This window comes from Saccostrea echinata, unplaced genomic scaffold, assembly GCF_033153115.1.
Source record: "Saccostrea echinata isolate AGI-Se365-2 ecotype Australia unplaced genomic scaffold, CSIRO_AGI_Sech_v1 ptg000025l, whole genome shotgun sequence".
NCBI lineage: Eukaryota > Metazoa > Mollusca > Bivalvia > Ostreida > Ostreidae > Saccostrea > Saccostrea echinata.
In genome coordinates this window covers 19,896,637-19,918,697 of record NW_026889774.1, presented here as the reverse complement: position 1 = coordinate 19,918,697, position 22,061 = coordinate 19,896,637, and the positions used below count along the sequence as shown (strand labels likewise).

General features: G+C 31.5%; 1 protein-coding gene across 3 annotated transcripts; it reads right to left on the bottom strand.

Annotated features, from left to right (window-relative positions):
• Positions 1 to 1,616: 1,616 nt before the first annotated feature.
• On the bottom strand, positions 1,617 to 16,744 carry LOC133192691 (protein Wnt-10b-like). 3 transcript variants are annotated; one of them, XM_061328685.1, is made up of 6 exons: positions 16,305 to 16,744; positions 8,783 to 9,152; positions 6,506 to 6,771; positions 3,934 to 4,199; positions 2,781 to 2,927; positions 1,617 to 2,428 (listed from the first exon to the last, which is right to left on the bottom strand). In XM_061328685.1, exons 2-6 carry the CDS (start codon positions 8,956 to 8,958, stop codon positions 2,114 to 2,116), a joined length of 1,170 nt encoding a protein of 389 aa, XP_061184669.1. In that variant the 5' UTR covers positions 8,959 to 9,152; positions 16,305 to 16,744; the 3' UTR covers positions 1,617 to 2,113. The 3 variants fall into 3 exon arrangements, with proteins under 3 accessions (XP_061184669.1, XP_061184671.1, XP_061184670.1); XM_061328687.1 differs by having other exon boundaries at positions 2,787 to 2,927; XM_061328686.1 differs by lacking the exon at positions 16,305 to 16,744 and having other exon boundaries at positions 8,783 to 9,188.
• Positions 16,745 to 22,061: the final 5,317 nt, after the last annotated feature.

Below are 22,061 nucleotides of genomic sequence, written 5' to 3'. Positions count from 1 at the left end.
TGGTGACCTAACAAAGCTTTATGATAAACGTGATGACTTCAACTTTTCAATCGTCAGCTTTCCTTACTTATGTAGCAATATACCCTTATCACCTGCATTTGGGGTTTATGTATCTCAGTTGATTCGATACGCAAGAGCATGCTCTACGTATGAACAATTTCTAAAACGAGGCAAGCTATTGACAAACAAGTTGATGAAACAAGGATATCAACAGTCTCCTTTGAAGACATCATTTCACAAGTTTCACGGTCGATACAATGACCTTGTCAGCACATACAACCTATCATTGAGTCAAATGCTGACTGACGTTTTTCATACTAATTGTTAGGCCATTATTTATACACTGAAATGTCTACGGATTTTTCCAGGTTTTTCCCCCGATCATGACCAGGAGCACACAGTGGGTGTGACCGGTGTGACCAGGGGATGCTCACTCCTCCATGGCACCTGATCCCACCTCAAACTTTTAAGGTCCGTGTTTGCTCTGCTCCAAATTTGTATCTTTTTATTGGACTGTCGAGATTGAATACTGTTCGTTATCTTCATATTTCATGCACAGTCATCTTAAAACAGCAAACGATGTCAACAATCTGGATATAATGCTTTCGAATTTCCCTTCCATAACTTCCCATGTATTCAAATTAATCAATTAAATGAGAAATGTTGCATATTGAACAACTTATCAGGAAAAACTTCACTTCTACAAGCATTCGAGAATGGTACTATACAGTATACATGTGGAATCGCCTAAAAATTACCAAGGAAAGGGGTATTACATTAATTTTACCTTTAGCACGTGCGATATAAAGAAAATTTCTAAGAAAGAGAGTCTCTCATATAAAAGTTATCTCGAGTTTGAACAAATCTGTACTAAAACAAATGATACCATATTTTAAAATGATACACTGACCATTATGGTTTGACCTTGACCTTTGGTATATCACCTCGTGTGAACTTTACAAAAAATCATTAGGTGATCAGCATTCAGCAACAGAATACTCAACTTTAAGTTCATTTATTTTCAGCTTCATTGTTATAGATCGGACACAATTTCATTATCTCATGACATATCCCAGTAACCTTAACCTTTGAGACGTTTAGCCAAAGTCCTACAATGTAGCAACCTATAGGTAATAAGCATAAACATATTCGTTTAAATAAATCCCAGTCTATGGTTAAAGGCCGAACACGATTTCAGAATCTCATCACCCAGTGATATGGTAGAAATGACATTCAGTCAAGGAACTTGATCCTTTTGCCACACTTAAGTTTTTTTTAAGACTTATTAAGTGTTTTAGGTAAACACTATAATTTTATTGTTCATGAGATTTGACCTTTTGACAAGGTCTTGACTCGCCTTCACGTCAGTATACTTAAGCTTGAATTAATTCCAAATATCAGAGTTCAAGAGCTATAGCCCAGACATGATTTTGTGGCAGACAATTTTTTTTTTTTTTACATTTTCTCCTGTTGTGGGAGACACAAGAAATGGTCGCTAACCAGTTTATAAATCGCTAACATGGTTTGAGAAAATTACTTGCCACGTACGCCTTAATTATTTCTTACCTGTTTTAAATAAAAGAACATTTTTTTTCGAAGCCACAGGGATAATTAACTTGGTTTTTAAAAAGTTTATTGAACTCCAAAATTTGAATGTGTATTTTAACGTAAAGAATTTACTTTCATATGCATATGTTAGATAGTAAAAACATACAAACATAAAAAATACAATGAATTTTAAAATTGTCAGATTCCATCTTTCGTCGGCACAGCACATTGAGGAAAGTACAGATGTATGAATTATGCAAAAGTAAGGAAATCCCCGCTTTAAGTCATGTGGTTTATGAAATGGAAATATATAAAAATAAAAAGATGAGATACAAATTGATATAATGACAACAAATGTATGATTTCAGAAAATGATAAAAAATAAATATTTTGGGCTTTCCTGTCAAATTTGGAAGCGCAATTGCCGAAAAATTACAAACGAATCAGTGATGCAATATAAGACGGGACTATAGTGGATTAAACACAACAACCTTAATTAAATATGTATAAAATATATACAAAAAGTTAAACAAAAACACAGAGGCATGAAAAAAGAAAATGATCATTATTTACAAACTGTGACCCATTCATTATATTCACAAGTTTGGCATACGACGTAACAACACCAGTGGAATTTGCAGTCGCACCTTTCTGTCCGCCTCACTCTCAGCGTGTTATAACCACGTCCACAACACAAAGTTTCACAATTATCTGCCCCTGAACTTGTCTTATTGCAAAGTCTGCCAGAGGTCCCTGGCGCATCTACTTCCGGATTAGGATCACAATAATTCGGAGATTGTTCGTAGAAAAGAAGATCAGTCTTTCTTGTATATTTTCTGATTTTCTTGTAATGTGTTTTCACTTTGTTGAGAACGTCAACCTGAAAGAGACATTGTGATTACTAAGAGGACTTTCCAATATATACATTTTTTAATTTTAAGCTTTTTGTAAGTTATTTCTTGTAATTATACAAAAAACAAGGAAATAAACTTAAGATTGTTACTATGTCCTATGAATGAAGGGAGGAAAACATAAACAAGTAGCAACTTGGATTGTACTAAAGGCATACAAAATAATGATGTGCAAATCAAGAGGACAGAATAAAACAAAGTCAAGTGGCATAAAAATGAAGGAAAAAATTAAAAAGAAGGGATTATCTGGGTTTTGACAATAAAAGGTTGCGGAAGCCAGTATGTTCTATTTAAAAAAGACTTACAACAAAGAACATTTACCTTTACCTTTCTTGCCGACTTGTACTTCCGCCTTAAACGATTCCCAACCTCCTTAAAATCTGGCGTGGCTTTCCAGCAAGTCTGCATTTCGCAGCTCCCGGACATTCCATGACACTTACACTTTCTGTTCACATTCCTAATGACAGCCTATAATTGTCCAAATGAAAGGAAAATTGAAATATAGAATGAACAACATGTTTTGTTTTTTTTTACAGGAATGGAGGTGTTTTAATATAAGTAAAATGTATAAAACAAGTGAATGTATTTTAAAAGGTTTTGTTAGTTTTATCATAATTATTACCAAGTTAAATGCGTCAGATGATACGAGACGTAATACATATCGAATATTTGTTCGCTATAATTATTCTTTATGAGTTCATCATCCCTATTAATTATTCCCAATCACAATTAGTCATGTAACTTTAGGTTTAGGTTGCGTGTGGCGTTGATGCGTCTGACCAAAATTAATACTTAATCAAATATTGTAAATGACACATATCTTTCAATTGCGAGTTATGATAACTTTGAACTGATATCATGTATGACTAAGTTGCATGAAAATCTTAATCAGGCTAATTAGTAGACACGTCTCTTCTTCAGAAGTTAGAACAAAAGGTCATACACCAATTACGTAAATGTGTCATTTAGTCAGGTTGGTGGGTGTTCCCGTTTGATCTATCAATTCTTTGAAACATTAAAAATATATACTTTTACTTTAAAATGTGATTATTTATTTCGTTTGCCTATAAACTTGGAAATTCCACTCCAGTATGTGTAATTCATTTTCGCCCACCATTGGGACTTCCCAGTTTAAACGATAATTGGCATTCGTTCAAGAGATTCTGCTAGTTACTAAAGTATTATTATTATTACTTGTTTTAATTGGACTTAATAATACTCTGATCCCGAAGTTATGTACTGAAGCATAGATGAGTGATTACACTAACGTGTATAATCCAATTATGTACATGTATGATCCAAAAGTAACAACTGCTGTGTGATGCAAGGAATGGTTGACATACATTTTCCACAATACATCCTGTTAAGGGGGATACTGACTACATCTGAAGAAACCTTTAATAAGCATTATCGCATTCATTTTAAAAAAGCTTACAGTGTACAGTTCTGATATAAAGAGAAGATTTATGATTACCAATCTTCCAGCTCTGTTGTTGTGTAAATTAATTTTGGCATGAATGTCTTTGGAACGTTTTTCTTTAGAATCCAGAAACTTCTTAGAAAACTGTTCACCAAAGTCCACATTGTGACTGCATCCTCCCCATTCCCATTTTCTTACTTTCCCTCGTCGACTCATGTCACAGCCACAGGACTTCAGCTTTCCCAGACTGCATGCCACTGCCACCTGATGAACAACCCCGGCAGCGGAAATGGCGTAAGCAAAGGCTGTCTCGCGGTAACCTGTAGGGAAAGGGGGATAATTGTTACATACATGTATGCAATCTTTTGAGCAGTCAGTGTTTTACAAATGGATGCTATCTTGTAACTCTATGCAAGTATATACAAGCTAAGATGGTGGATATGCATAATTTACATTTCAAAAAAAGTTTTGGTCAGTCGACAGAAAGCTTGGTCGATATTCGCTTTTGGTTGAATTTAACGATTCCAGCTGAACAAATTTTAAAGCTCTTTATCATTAATCCCTTAACTCACCCACAATGAGGAGATTGAGAATTTCGCTTTTTTTTTTTTTTTTTTTTTTTTTTTTTTGGTGAAAAACTGGGAAACCTGACAGATTGCTAATCCTATTAAGGTGAGAACCGCTTTTAAATATTGTTCTTACTTCATGAAAAACGTGTTTGGAATTACTAGTGTATTTTAATGTATCGAACTGGTCCAGTAAGTGGGCGGTAGATATTATAGTGTTAATTTTCATACAAGACACTTTTCAGCATGCGTCTGGAATGGTCTAATATCTTAATCAAGATAAATGACTTTGTTTAGGCCTGAAAGATCAAACTTGGAAAGGATAAAAGGCCATGTTTTGGTGTTGTAAGCTTGGAGAAAACGTAAACACGAAGCGGAAGAAACTCGAGACGAACTACGACATTATCTTTTTTCTCATCGCGCTGATAGATAGGCCATAAATTCTGAAATAATGAGGAAAAACGGAGCGCGATATGCACCTAGATACCAATGTATGATTTTCATTGACTGGAGATACTGTCGTTAAATATTGCATGCGATAACGGTTTATTTTTGATATTACATCAAAGGGGCAAACACTTAAGGATTTAAGAAGACATTTTCAAAATTGTTATAAAAATAACTGAAAAACCACAGAAAGCTTTGGCTCCAGACTGTTTCATTGTTGTACTATGAACACGATTCCTGTATTAATTTCTTTTCTGTAGACAAGTTGGTCTTCTACGAGACATGAAATACTGGTATAGCGCTTTCTTACACCAAAAGATCTCAAAGAGACCAAAACATGCACGTAAGAAACAATCGGTTATAATTACAATGGAGCATGTAATACAGGAAATATCCTACTGATTTGTCCTGCTGAAAACAAATATCGCCCTAACACTCTACTCATGGGCAAGTTTAATAACATACTTTACGTTTTCGTTTTATTTGTCAGCGCCTGAGATTCCGACACACCTGTGTCATTGTGGTCAAGCCTATTACCTGAGTTTTCCTGCAACACAAAAACATCAAAGCGACCCCAGCCAAATACTGACAAACTGTTATTACTAACAAGACTAAATATGTCTCTAATGCGACGACAAACCGTGAATACATTGCTATAATTCTGATTCCTTGTAACAGTATATGGCAGCAGAACAAAGGTTTTCGAGTGTCTCCAAACAAACGCCTTGGATTTTTTGCGTGTAAATTTCATTTAATTGCATCACCATGAAAGAAGACGTTTACAAAACGTTTACCTTGCTGAATGGACCTTAACCATGTTTCTTTTGGCTATAATTTTACAGGTTTACACAAAATCAGCTTTTTTAAAGAAACGTATACTTAACATACCACAGTGTATGGTTAAGGCAGATTTACGAGCGTTCTGTTGAGTAATATCGTACGGATATCTCTATTTTACGGAAATTATCTCTTCCATTGAAAACTAAACCTAAAGGTGCACATGACTTATGACACCCCATACCAAAAAGACTCGTAACTTTTAAGATAATGAGCTTCTTATGTAAAAGTAAGCGATGAAAATCTTGCATTTATCTGCATTTTTCCCGTATGCATCTGAATCGAGTAAATTGATCTGAAATTCTGTTTCAGATATTTTTTTCCGAACAGGATAACTCGAAAATTAATTTACAATGAATGCACGTGTAACATGTTAAGAGACTCTAGTGAAACGACTTTACTGACCATACAAAACATGTGGAATTCTGATATTCGAAATTCCCCTCCAGAAAAGTTTGAGGAAACAAACATGTATAAATTTACGCTCAATTGTACGGCACGTTCTTGTAAGCGCAAGACGCGTTAAAGTACGTGCGCATTTTGAGTCTGTACCTAGGTATCCAAAGAATGAGCAGACAAAAGTTATATATCTATATCTATATATATATATATATATATATATATATATATATATATATATATATATATATATATATATATATAAATTACATACATGTATGAATTCATTTGAATATGTTTGGTTACTTTAACCACAAGTTCGTCTCTATACAGTAATACCAAAAAGAACATTTCGGTAGGAAACATTTATAATGTACCTCTTTTCAACAGTGGACTTGCATGGGGATTTTTATTTTTCTTCTCCAGCGAAGAGCAATTCCATCTGTTGTCCTTCAGTTGGTTCTGGCATTCGTGTACCCCAACTTGTATACCCTGAATGGCAGATGCCGTTACGTCGGGGTACATGCTACACAACGTGTATTGTCTCGGCGTCAAATCAGGGAACGTCTTACAGACTGTGTTAGGGTCTAGTTTAGGTTCCTTGGGAGGTATATTCAATCGTAAAATATCGTTGCTCATCCCCCTGTTTAAAATGAAGTTAAAACACATTAAAATCAGAATGAGTTTGCCTTTGATCTTGTCTAGATTTATAAACTACTCATAATGTACTTGAAGACAGGTTTTATTATACACTATAGCGTAGAACATTTAAAGTATTGTCTCAAAATAGAGAATATAATGCATAAAACTCTCATAATTATTATATTCTAAACTGCTTTGTCTTCTTATCTTGCAGTTATGGAAGGATTTCAGAGCAGATTGGGATTTCGTAATTACATAATTCTATACGAATTTAACAACGAGAGATGACAGCATGAAATTTATTTGGTAAAAAGTCGAATATTTGAATAAGTTCAAGATGTAAAAAGAAAACTATAGGCTCAATATAAGTAGCCAAAGTCCTCGTTTGCAACTACATGTACATGATATTATTGGAATGTTAACCAGAAGTTTTACTAAGGATGGTAGTAGTTGATTGGCATTTCTCATGTCCTATTGAACTGTGAGTTAGTCATATAAACAGAGGGGCACCGAGGTCACACCCGATCACCGAAGGGACTCTACAAAATTCCGTTCAACATGGGGGGTTCCCGCAGGTGCTATCGTTAGGCCGCGGTTTTCCTTTGATATCAACCATTCCAAAAATCCATTCAATATATTTCTTTTATTCTTTTCCCTCCTACTTCTCTACTAAGCAAATAAATTACGAACTAATGAAAAACCAAATAGAAAAGAAATTGGTTTAGATAAGTAAACAAACACCTTTTTCTAAATTTTTTTGGGGACTATGATTTTTAAAAGTCTATTGACATCTCATGTCCAGAGGCGAGAGTCTCCGAATGGCAACCTTATTTAGGGTAAACATCGAATCAAAGTAAATTAATCATTAAGATACACAAACACTTTAATGTGGTTAAACACATTTGGACAACCTCGTGAATTTCGCACCACGGTGTGAATGAAACAGAGAAGGAAAGTCTTGTCATTCTACATTATTTGCTCTGTGTGTTCGAAATGATAGATTTCACGGCCCTTCAGATAAATACAACGCTGATCCACAACCATAATCGTGGACAAACAAGACATTTAACCATTTGAAACCGTTTGATTGCAGGTACAATTACGCTTCTTCTAAATTAACAAACCACGATACTGTATACATGGACATTCGGTATGTCGCTAAAATAGCAAAGAAAACCATCTGAGTAGAACTTTGATACAATTTTTCATTATTTAGGTTTCAGAAAATATTTTTTACTGTTTTTCATATACATGTAAAGGAATTTGCTTTGAATTTTATTTATTTTGTTATTCTTTTGCGATTTAGAAAGTAAATGTTATTTGTGTATTTTAAAACTACTTTTAGTCATGAAATACATTTAATCTGTCACCTGCAGGGTGAGAAATTTCAGGACGTTTGGAGACAATTTTCCGTATAACATCAAATACTATGGGACACAGATGTTTGTTATCATTTTTCATGTAGATGATAATGAATATTCTTGATATATAAGGTCATCTTAAATATCAAGTTTAACTCTTACATTCAATATCCTTACAACAACAAAATATGTATTTATGAATAAAATCCGTTCAAATTTATTCAGCATTTTGAAATTCAAATTTAAAATACTTCACTTGTTTTCTTTATACGACGCCGAAAAAACTTGAAACAACAGAATGAAGTATAACAAATAAACACTGTTAATTGCTTATGGACTCAAACGTTTTAGTATGACATTTTTCCCCCAATTATTTAACAGTTTCAAATTTCTAATTATTTTATAAAAAGAAAATTCAGTAAATCTTTAAGAAAACATTATTGGTTAATTTTCAAATAAATGAATGAGACAATGTTTGTTTTCTTATATAGATAAGAAATATAATATCAATGTTTCTTTTCTTTTCTTTTTCTTTTTTTCTATTTTTTTTTTCTTTTTTTCTTTTTTTTTTTTTTTTGTTTTTTTTTTGTTTTTTTTGTAAAATAATACGACGAAGTGAATTAAATATTGTATTATCATTTCTATACATACCTGACAACACTACTTGTGAATATGAGAAATACTGCAATGAACAACACCATGTCTTTGAAACACAATAATATTCGGCTTTTTCTGAATAAAAATATTCTCCATCGAATCCGTCGTTTAGTCTTGGAATGATTTGAAGTTCGAAGTTGATTGTACTCTAAAGAAGTTTGTTCTTCCATTCAGAAATTGCACGCTTAATGCCACGTCCATAAGAAATTAAACGTTTGTGACGAGTATGGATAATGAATAAAAAAGAACCGTAATTTGGTCAAGCCCATGACAAAATGGATTATGTTGAATGAATGCGTGGATGATCTTCATGCTTCATCGAATTTCTAAATCCCAAAACAGAATTCGTCATCGATGTGGTCATCTGAAGAAGAAAGAAAAAAAACCCCTGAGCGAATGAAACACACACCTCCACAATTCTGGTGTAAACACACGCTGCTGTGATCACCATATCGATATCAATAGTACCATAGTTCACTATTCTAACGTTTGTATTTACTTATTTTCATATTTTCAATTCTTCTCAAGTGTCTAACGTTCACTTCTGAATCAAGAATCGCTTTTAACTTATGCAGAAATAACTGTGATATAAATGATTTAAATTACCCTTTCTGCCTCATAAATTTCAATTTTATATGGATGTTTTTGATCCATATCTTGGAAGGGTTTTTTATCGTATAATTTAATAAAGAAATAAAGAAAGACAGAAAGGATTAAAGATTGAAGTTCACACGCATTACAAACAAATAATGTGCGATTTTGGGTATTTTAGCTTCAACAAAAATATTTCACAAACAAAACTGAGAGCAAAAAATAATTATAATAATAATCAGCCTTTTGAAAACACTTTGTCGTGTAAAGGTCTTGTATACTATTAAAAATGATTCACCCTTTTTTTTTTATTAGCAATATACATCATTTTTATATTTACGAAATGGGAAAGAAATTGATTTCTAAATTTATCACAAGTTAGGGTTAAAATATAGAAAGAGTATTAAAAATTAAAACCAGACATTCTTGTCTATAATTCACTTATGAAGAAGTTGTTACTATAATCATACAACATGAGAGGGGTACTTGAAATTTTCGAGAAAGATAATAGATACATGTATAACCCATAACGACCTTGAGGTTTTCTTCAGATATGAAAGAGCACCCAATTATATAAATTAACTCAAGTGTTTTGCGCTAAATTGCATCTAAAATTTTGCATTCTCCTCATGGCACATTATTTAGTTTTAAGAAGCTAAAAAAAAATATAAATTTCAATAGTTGAATTTAAAAATCATATTCAATTAAAACGGAACTATTGAAAAAAGTGTTTTAGTGATTGTAGGGAAGTCACGATTTAGCAGAAAAAAGTTAATTAATTTGTGTTATAGTGGTAAGTGATAATAAAATAACAACAACGAAACTGCATCAGTCCTTCATCATTTTTCTCGTAGTTTAAAACTATACAGGTTAACTTTTCTTACATATAATATTATTAATTTTGTTTTTACAAAATAATGACGCATGCAGATAACTTACCGCTGCCTTCAGTTTTACGATCTTTAGCTAGAAAATCATTCCTAATAAACGTTTATGGGGAGGGGAAGAAAAAACCAGATTTCAAGATGGTCTTTCACGGTTTAATCATGTGTTATCCCTCCCTTTTCGTTACTAATGACAAGCAAAGAAATCAAAAAGTCATGAACAGAAAGGGGACGGAATGAATTAAAAAGTCTCAAAGGAATCTATAATATTCGCGGAACACGAATTCTTGTCACATCACAGATTGACTTTTTTTTCTCAAATTATATTAAACTATACTTCATGAAAAAGGAAAACAGTGCAAAGGATCAAGAAATAAACGGATTGTAGATAAAATAATCGGATATATGCCGTTCGGTCAAAAATCAAAAAAATCAAATGCGCGAAAAGTGGTTTCGTAAGCGTAAGCTGCTCATTCACTTTAGTAGTAGTCGAGTGGCCTATTTTGGGGTTTTTGGAAGGAAGATTATTCCGTTACATTCTTTCGAAGATTTTCTAAATTACATAACTAAGTTTCTGAGATCGGGTTGTTGCAGTTTGTTAAACTTTCAACAAACACACGGCTCAAACAAGAGAGCCCTCAAAGTATATAATGATACATAAATTTATCTTTTGGTTTTGTGTTTTCTTCTAAGCTTGTATGGCTTAGATTGTAATCACTGTATGTTTACCATTAAAATAGGAAACAAGAAGTACACATTTATTTGATGAAACCCCAGAACGCGCGCATGTTGCAAACACGTGCGTTGCGATGAAAGCTTTTCCCTCTTGTACTAGTTTGCTCCTAATCACACTCCACAAATTTATTATATACTCGCTGCACCAACAAACGAACTTTCACTCATTTATTCCGTTTGATACTCTATTACTACAAACAGGAGAAAATAATACTAAAACAGACACGGGGGTGTGTTTTGAATGGCAAGGAAAAAGATACAGCACGTTTTTCCGATGGAGTAAAGTAAGGCGCCTTGTATTCTAGAAACAGGGGCGAAATACTGTTCTTCCCGGTTTGTTTTATTTTATTTAGTTATTTTTTTTTTCTTTATTGTTTTTTTTATTTTGTTTGTTTCGGTATATTTTTATTTTATACTTAAAAAAAAGGAAAATTATTTAAACTTCTGAAAAGGATTCGGGCACTTTCTATAAATTCACGCTGTTGGAAAATTATTGCTTGCTGAAACATCTGAAGATTCACAATGCATTTATACTGGTATTCAAAACATTACTACATTGAAGGATATAGCAGTATTTTCTTCTAAATTAAACATTTTGGAATAATCCTTACCATATCTCTGGGAACGTCAAGAATAGAGCACCTGTTAAAGCTGATATCAATCTTTAACTAATGATAAACAAAAGCTGAGGGCTGAGTTTATGTCCTTTAACACACAACCTATTTACACCTTCTAGTTTTTAAACAATAAAAGTGATTTAAAAGATGAGTTATAATGACAATACAATTGTCTGTTCATTTAACCTTTTCATTGCAATAGTACAGATAAATTCAGATTGTTGCATACCAAAGGTTAAAATTTCAACATACCTAAGGTTAATGGCTTATTGATTAGAAAATTTTTCAAGTCAAGCCACAACGGAATGCTAAAATTTTCTTCAGAATAAGTGAAGAAAACCTTTTGCCTCGTTGCACAATGTGATGTCATAATGATGAAACACTTTGACAACATACTCTTTAGGAATTGGTTTAAACGTGTATTTAATCCTATCGAGAAACCACTAGCATCATTACCTTGTTAGTAAAAATTACAGGGTATTCTCAAGTGTGAAATTTCTGGTCTGTTGAATTTATTGAGACTGCATATCTCAATGATGAATTCACAGCAAGATTACATTGTGCTTGCATCTGATTTAAACTTTTATTCTTAAAAGAACACCCGAGATCATAGAATTAAATAAACCACATGAAACGATAAGCTCAAAAAAGGGGTGTGTATTTTGATCTGGCGTGTTTTGTTGTGACATCTATTTAAACCTTGATAAATGGCAAATTTACAAACAAATATATAAAAATTCATTTGTGAGTCTTAGTATCAGTTTTTCTTTGCGACCGAAATAAGTTAATTTAATATATTGTAAGACTATAATACAACACGCAATGAAACGGAAATCTAAAGGGTTGCCTACTGTGGGGATGACACTTAACGTTTCTTTAAAAAATCAACCACAAACATATTTAGAGGCTATTTTCAAAGAAAAAATATATATATTTCCTATGTATATTTAATTCCCAAAGTCTCGTTTAATTGTATATAATTTATTTTTGAAGCAAATGTATTGCATTTTATTTGAAGAAAGTTATCGAAATATATTTTCAGCATTATTGGTTATATATATATATATATATATATATATATATATATATATATATATATATATATATATATATATATATATATATATATATATATTCATGCATGTCAGAATTGAACATTATTTTATTTTTAATTAGTGTTTTCTTTGTGAATCAATAAATATCTCAAAAAATAAAAAGTTTTCTTTCATTTTAGACTCCTACAGCTATGTCCATTCAAACCTTTAATAAATTATTTTTCTCATGAACATCTTTCTGGGCGATAAATCTCCATCGATACGTAGTGTATAAAATAAGTTGTGTGTGAAAATAGCGGACACAAAGTTAAATTCACCTAGTGCACCCAGAAAAGGTCGGGATCGGGCTTCTATTGAATATTATCGGAATGATCTCTGGGTAAGATAAGATTCATGGAATGACTATGAATCACCTTGCTCATCCCATTATCCCAAATAATGGAGCATATATAGAACAAAACAAAAATCTCTTAATACTTCTGTTCTTTTATCTTGTGTGGTCTTAATTTTAGGGGAAAAAAATTATATTTTCAGTTTTGTTACTAATACATAGTAAAAGTGATTTCAAAGCTAATACATAGTTTAGGTGATTTCAAAGATAACTTATCTGTTCTTATTTTACTCTTACTAATGATTCATGAAATTAATCAATATTTGCGCGTGCGCACACAAATGCAAATTAAATGCACAAAGACACTAATTTACAGCCAGTAAGATATGAGATTCACGCTATAAAAAGTAAATCAATTTTGACTGCTCATCAACATTATTTGAAAGGTTGGGTTTAAAGATAGAAATAATGTTGACTGCTTTATGCTAACTTTCATTAATACATGTATGAGGACAAAATCATGAACATTTTTAAAATACTGATTCTTTAATTGTAATCAAATTTAACAGATGGCAATCCATTTATCTAGTTACCCGAGTATTTTCGTCATAATTTAGGAATTCAAATCTTATTTACTTGTCATGTTCATTGATACGCCTTTCTGAATAAAAACGTTTTGTAGTTCTATTTTTGCATGCATCGGCCATAAGGTCTATATATACATTTGTGATTTACATTAGATATTTTAATCTCGAATTTCCTCATCGACTTGCACGAACCAATACTGGGACTCCCGAGCAACACACTTCATTGTGCAAGTGATTAGGGTACGAAGCAATTAAGGAAACACTTGATAGTTTTCTTTGAATCCGAGCAGGGTGATTCAATTCAACTAGGCAACGTAACCTTGTTGAATTGGTAAGTCGATATTTGGTAAAAGTTGGATGCCGGAACGTTGGGATAAAAGGTCATCGACATCTCCATATTATATTTATTAAAATTCGAAATCAGTATCAACAGAAATGTTCGAGTTTGTTTAAATAAAAAAATTCCGGTGTCGGTTTCGTTTAGATCACAGGCATCCCTCTATTGATTGTCATAACCCTTGTCTACTATTAGCCAACTCGACAGTTAGCTTACAAAGACAAGCCTCTTCAATTAGCAGACAGGACACAACATTAAAATTGATATTCCAAAATCACCTGGGAGGGTGCAGTCAAGTTACAAACTCTAGCTAGAGTGTTTGTCAAATTTTAGATGCCCGTACTCTTTGTGAATCTAAGTAAATTTGTTTTTGAGATTATTTGAATTTGATACCCAAGCTTGTCCAACAAGGGGCCATTTAAAACTTTTCCTTTAATTCTGGGATAATTTTATTTGATCTCTTAAGATTGCTGAAATAAAATATATCTTTCGTTAAAGTTTTTATGCTGAAAAAAAAAACCGAAATCGAAGTTTTGCACAAACGCAACCTATTGGTGGGCAATTATATGCTGCAATTGTCTTTCCTCTGAGAATAAATCTTTGGCAGATTTGGTCTGATTGATGAAATGTCTTGGAAAGGATAAAAAGGAAGATTCTGGTGAAGCTAATATCCGGCTGATTAGCTGTAAACACCCACTTGTAGAGATAGTCATCATTACGAATTCGTTATGATGCAAGAAACCACCGTCTGGTACAGGAGAATCAATTTTACCTGTTCCTCATTAAAGGCTTCTTCTTAACAATTATTTATCTTGTGTTTTGTTGCCAGGAAATTTTGCAATACACGTACGAAAATATTTTGTTTCAAGACTTACACTCGTTTCCGAAATAAACCTTATCGTTTTTTCATTGTGCAAAACTCCGATTTTTTGTGAACTTCTGTAAATGTTATCGCAAATATACGACAAAGTCTTACAGCTAAAACCGCGGAAATGGCGGTTTATTGAATACAATATCATTGAAAGAAATCCGTATCATATACGGAACTCTCATATCGCAAACACATTGTACTCTATGACGTCATATCAAATGTAATAAAGAAGCATGAAAAATAGAAAGGAATTTCACGTTTAGTTAGTAACAGTTCTTTAATTTAGATTAAGCCCATCTTTAAGTGCTTGCTAGTGATTCATTAATCTACGAAAACATCGTAAATTTCTAGTTGTCATTGTTTGGATTTGATTGGTCAAACTTTATAGCTGGTGGAGTCGTCTGGATGCCGAGAGCCATTGTCTGTTATCATTTTCTTCCCTAGTCACACAGCTTCGTTATATCCAGGCAAAGTATCTCTGACCTATATTCATCCAGGACCAAGTATTTCCTGTATAACCATTTTGAGAAGGATAAAAAATAACCACTCGCAGAAAAGTATCTCAATCACAGATTGTATTATGTACTCGTATTGTGCAGTTTGTTTGTTTGCTAGTTTTGACTTTCGAAGAATAGCATTTTATACCAAAATGGAAAAAAAAATCTTGAGAGCGTACATACTTGAAACTTTTTCCGAAGGTGAACCGAAATGTAAATAAAAATACACTTATATGCATTATGAAAAAAACTTTACAGAAAAAAGAATTCCCAAGACACTGAACTATGTCCGGGAGAAGACTATTAGCAAATCGCAAACAATGTTTAACATTAGATTTAATGTCTCTGTCAGTCTGTATACTTTCCGTCTTTGCAGAAAAAAAGTCACCGAGAGACTGTCGATCATAGATAATGACCTCGAATCAATTCATATAGTTTGTATAAATAAATAAACAAAAAGAAAACAAAAATAAAGGCATTTTCGAAAATTGAGAGGGAAAAAATAATTAACATTTTAAATTTAATAGATGGAAGTAATATCAATCAAGACACATTCGAGGTACAAAAAATTACAGGAATATTGTGGTTTTACTTGAGGATTTTGTATATCGATATCCTATTTGAAATTTACAACATCTAAGGTGATTTTTAAATCCAGGAACATAGCAATACGTCAATACATAGGTAATAAAGACCTCTCGCAACAACTTTGGCCATAAACAAATCAGGAATTTATTTTACTGTAACTTTCGTTTAAAACATAAGTAAGGTTTGACTAAAATTGTTTGGAGTGCATTGTTAATTAGTACATTTCAATACTGTTCGCCATATTACACCATTCTATCTCATTTATAAAGTTATTGTAATCCTAACTTAAAGTGTTAACATAATAATGATGCATGCTTTGATGTTTTATATTGCTTGTCTGCGACTTGTAATCTTGTGTTCTTCAATAAAAAGTCTTAAAAGGCAGGTACAATAAATTAAAGGAAAAAAAGACAGATCACCTACCTAGAACGTGTGAATTTGACCCATCTACTAAACCGACATCATTCAGCTTAATCCAAGGAGTTGGTTACGGTTCTCGCAAATGAAGACTTCTCTATTTTGTTGACAGATCACCTTCTTTTTAAGGGTCAGAGTGCTCAAAATGCTTGTCGCAGTCAATTGTACTCGGGGTAAAATGTAAATACAACGGACTCCTCTAAAACGTTCCAGAGATCTTGTTTAGAATTATCCTTGATCCTCGGGCAACAAAGAAAGATCGTCACAAATTGAGGCGGGCAGTCGGCGTTATCATTTGTTTCAAAATCTTTCGACAAACATGGATCGGCCCCAAAAGCTTAAATTCTGTTTAAATATTGCAAATCCGGCGGTAAATTACCACGGGTAGTTGTCAGTAAATTAGAAAAGAATTCAAATTATTCCGTATCTTTGTGTAGATAAATGGGGTATTGGGAGAAGGAGGGATTTCGACTGTCCGAGAGAGATTTGCGACACTGATATGCTTCCTTAAGTTCTTTAAAGACATTTTAGAAATACAAGAATAATGAAACACAAACTTCACATTGATTCTCTTTAACATTACTTTTCTTAATTATACTATTTTGAACCTTTGATTTTTTTTTATTCTTCGGCTTTTGAGGACCAATTTTACTTTTGTTCCAGAAACTTCTTTATAAGTAATACGGAAGAGCGATCAATCAGATATTGATTGCGTCGCAAACATAGAACTTTCATTTGATTAAGGAATTAAAGTTATCAACTTAATTCTCAAAGTTTTTTTTTTTTGTTTGATGTCTATTTTATTTTAAAAGAATATATAGAAAAGATATGTAATGTTTTTTGACGTTTACAAATAGTTAAATGACTGTTGCAATCATTCTCATAACAAAAACAAACAAACAAACAAACCAAAAAAACAAACAAACAAACACATGCCAAATTTAAAAAATTAAGTTTAAATTGACTTACAATTATATAAGACCAAATACATGTAATACAAAAACAAAACTTTTGACTATTTTTTAAGTACCTTATTTATACTTTTTTTTTTTTTTTTTTTTTTTTTTTTGGCATGGTTGTTTAGTTTTTTTCTGGTTCTGTTTTGTTTTTTGTGTGTTTTGTTTTTGTTTGTTTGTTTGTTGTTTTTATTTTGGTTTTGTTTGTTTGTTTGATTTTATTTTGTTTCCTTTATGTTGCGTCAATCTTAAAGACTCTTGTGCATATTGAATTATCTTTCTTTGCTCTTGGGCTCTTAAAATTCTAATTGCATCCTTCACTTCAATTTACTAATGAAGTTTGAAATAAAGTGACCAACCTTTAAACAAGAGTTTACAAGGAAGAAAACATTTCTTTCAATATGTTCGACATATTCTGTAGCTACTTGTATAATACAGTCTGTCTATAAAGAATGTCCATAACAAAATTGCAGAACTTATTTTCACAGGGAGATAAGAAACTGTACGAGTTAAGTCTGCATAATTTGTAAGTTTTATCAGTCCATGTACTTGAATTTAGTAATTTTTACTGTTGATTACGTTTATAATTGTTTTGAAAAAAAAGACAAACAATTTGCACAAAACAATGAAAGTTATAATTTCATTGAAACATTTGGATAAAAGGATACTATAGTATATACAAATGGATTCATATTTCACATTTTAATTTATTTTTTATATTTTTTTTTCCAGGTGGCAGTAAACACAAATATTGCATGACACAATCGCATTTTTTTATTTTTGCAAAAATTAAAACATAATCATTATTATTAAAAAAGAAGGGAGACATGGTATTGATAGCATTAAAATTTCAATATATGTCACATAATTGATATTTTTTGATATATCATTCTAAAATGCACAAAAAGGAACAAAAAATGAAAACTTAACATATACATGTCGGACCTACTAAGTAAATAGATATAATATTACAAATGGAAATCTATAAGAAGCACTAAAAATGACCAACGACACGAACAATAGACATTGTCAAAATTTTCAGGACAAAAAAAATTAGAAAGTCATAAAAAACAAATGAAATGGAAAAACAAAACAACTAACTCTACAACTAAACAACTTTGCCCTATATATTTACAATTTTACATGTTTAAATTGAATGTTAAAAACCAGTTGATATGAAAGAATGTTCCGGACCTCGATGAAATACGCCCGGCCTGCCTGGTGTACTCTGTTAAAATGCGATTTACATAATTGAACGAATTAATTAACGCAAAGTAAATTTAGTAAAGCGTACAATGTCGTATTCTCTTTAAATAGCGTATTGATGAAACAAAACCATATAAAAAAAATAATAGAGCGAAAAGGTAATAGAAAAAAAAACCCAAAAATTTTCAAAAGAGAATTAAGAAGGAAAAGAATTGGGAGCTCTTATAAATATTAAAAACTATTTTATCTTAAAACAGTAAAATATGCCAAGAATAACAATACAAATGAAGATAAATATAAGAAGAGTAATTTAAAAATTGATAAATAAATGTTTATTATTATTATATGTGTGTGACAAAAATCTTATTTACAATACTTTTTAAACGTTTTCTAAGAGTTTTCTATATTCGACAAGACAAATAGAAGTTTTTTTTAAACAAAGAAACCTGATGGTTGCAATTGAAAATAAGTCCTTTTATTAAGTAATGCAACCATGGGATAAAGTACTCTTTCAGTAGTTAATTTGATTAGTATTCACAAATGCATATTAAAGTATATAAAAATATACAAAATTTTAGACATTGGATTAAATAATTAAGCAAGATCATGGCTCAGGATCTTTTAAGTACCATCTAAATCATTTAAGCGTTCTAATTAAAACAAAATTGTAGAAGTAAATTACCAGAAAAATACAAGAACTATTATTTATATCAGTAGAACATTTAATTTCATAAATTTTATCGGCTATAAGCAAACAAACCCAGACCGTTACTAAGATGAATTAGAGAGAAGAAGTTCAGGCCCCATGTTTATTTGAAGTCTCCTAATTTTGCTCTTTTTTATTACGAAAACTCTTTGTCAGTGTCTTGTGAGCAGGAATCTACTTGCATCAAAGGAAAAGACCGATCTTGCGGTGTGTGGTAAGTTTTTTCCTATTTCTACAGCCAGATGTTCTGTTGATTTCATTAGTAATTATAAATGTGCAATGTGAGTGTTTAACTAGGATATCACTTTAAGGAGCTAACTTTGTTGCTTGTGAGGAATACTCTTGAATTACTATTTAAGAGAATAAATAAAAGAGCCATGTTATATATGTTTAATGAATTAAATAAATTGAAATGCATTAATTTCCATAAAATGGTTATAAAAAATTAAGTGCAGACACCGATTTTTTCTTATAAGTTTATGCTCTTACTAGTATATACCCTTTGCAATGAGTTTAACAATGTATGTTCAAAGAAAAATGCAAACAAAATCAAATACAGTACATTTTTTATAACTAAGTATAAGCAATAATAAGCCTGATGGAACAGTTCTATTATTTACATTTGCACTGATTAAAAATATATGTTTTTTCACATTAAATGAACTTTTCTTTTTCATCATATATATTTTATGTTATATGCAGTAGCGGCCGTGAAACCTTTTTGCTATTTCAACCATTTGATATTCACTTTAAAACTTCTTTCTACCTCCTTTCTTTCAAGTATAAATGAATACTAACCAAATGATATATTTGTTTAGTTTATAGAACTTTCTTATCCATGTAAATTTTAAAAAATAAAATAATAAACGTGAAGGTTAAACATTAACAGGATCAGAATATAACACAAGCCCATTAATTAAGTCTTCATAAAATTTCATCTTATTGCTCATTGAACAATCAAAATATATATAGATTTATTTTGAGACTAGATGAATTTTATATTTCTCTGTTTTATACTTACGACAGCTTTCAAATTACGGAGACAAGTCATAATCAAACTATAAAATAGTAGCTATAATTTGATAATGTAAATGTAATTCGTAAAACAAACCATCTTTGTATTTCTGAACATCATCTATTTTGTGCGCTAGTGTTGATTTTTTTTACCCCTTATCCCAAGTGATCTTGAATTAATACTTTAAGAATTAAGATTGTTAAGATTTGAGCTGATATCTATACTTGCCGTTAATATGGACTGATAATTAATAATATGATAATAATGTCCTTGATGGCAGAATATATCTGATCTATTAAGTAACATTAAGAAGAAGACGGGGGTAAAATAGTTCATGAGAAGATAGAGAACCAAGAACCAAAGAAACATTAGCCGAATTGGCATGGGTACATTTTGTTTAATTTGCCTAATTATTTTATCCAAATGCAATATTTGAAATACTTGTAAGAAACTGATGCGTGCGGGATAATACAGAAACTCTAAATTGAGCATAAATTGGCTTGGCGTATTTCTTCTCAAAAGTATTTGAAAACAATTTAATTTGAATGCTTTCAAATATATTATTTCTTTAGAAGTTTGTTAATCTCTATTTTTTTGTATGAAATTCCAAGGATGGGTAATCTTTTTCACGCAAAACTTAATGATGTATATGTAGACTTCATCTTACTATCCAATCAAATTTACGAAAAAAACATCGATAATTTAACACTATAGTACACAAAAATCTCCTAACACTCAATCTAATTATATTTTGAGGAAATCTCCTAAATAATTAAAAACACACCCTTACACGATATTTATCCAAGCCTCAGAGTGAACTGAATTCCCAAAAACTCTTTGAGTGAGTTCACAATGTGTAAGTAATAGTTATATATGTATGTAGATGCAATGATTAGAAATTCCAATATTCAGTTTGATACAATCAAAATTGAAAGGTTTTAAGTTTATTAAAAAGGAAAATACGAAGAGTGCCTTTTTTTATGTAATCCCCTTGAAATCTGTTGTCAATTTTCAACGTTTACTGCATATGACGAGCAACTTTATCAATTCAAATGTCCTTTTACCTGGCGGAGTTTGATAAAATCACGCTCGAAACCCATAAATATTTGACATGGTATCACTATTCATAATATATCAGGTTGTTTTGTTTGTCTTAACGTAATAAGCTGAAGCTCTTCGGTACTTCATATATCGCATTTATTGGTTAACTTCAGAGAGAGAGAGAGAGAGAGAGAGAGAGAGAGAGAGAACCTTTGGTGATCTAACTACATGTAATTCATTTTTATGGCGCTTCAAATCATGCTTCAAATTCTAGCTAGTACATGTATATCTAGAATATCATTTCATTTATTTTTTTGGTCGGGAGTAGGAGTGGTCAACTTCTACATACCAAACTCAAGACTCGAATGTAGTTCTCTGAATTTACATTTGTTTCATTGAAATCAGTGCAGTTCGCCACTCTATTCCTTTGGTACACTTATAATTTCTTCTACACTGTAACAATTTTATTAGAACACGAAATAGAACATTTCTTACATCATCGAACCCTCGTAAATGTTGCTTTATGCTTCTCAGAATTTTTCAGAATATGTGTCTTTCAAAACTTCATGTAATCCAAACCATTTTAATTCTCTTTATTATTTTGACAAATAACTATAGTCTAATTATCTTATTAGTGGAATTCTAATTCGTGAGCAATCGATCTGAAAATAACAAGTGAGTATAGAGTTTTTGCTTCTTACTTGTAAAACTTGTAATTTTGTCAATTTATTGTTAATTCCAACTCCGTAAGACTGTGCAGATGTAGGAAAACATTGTATTATTAAGTTGTCATCTATAAAATCTGACTGGTTGGATTTGTAGAGAGCGGGTTTTGCCTT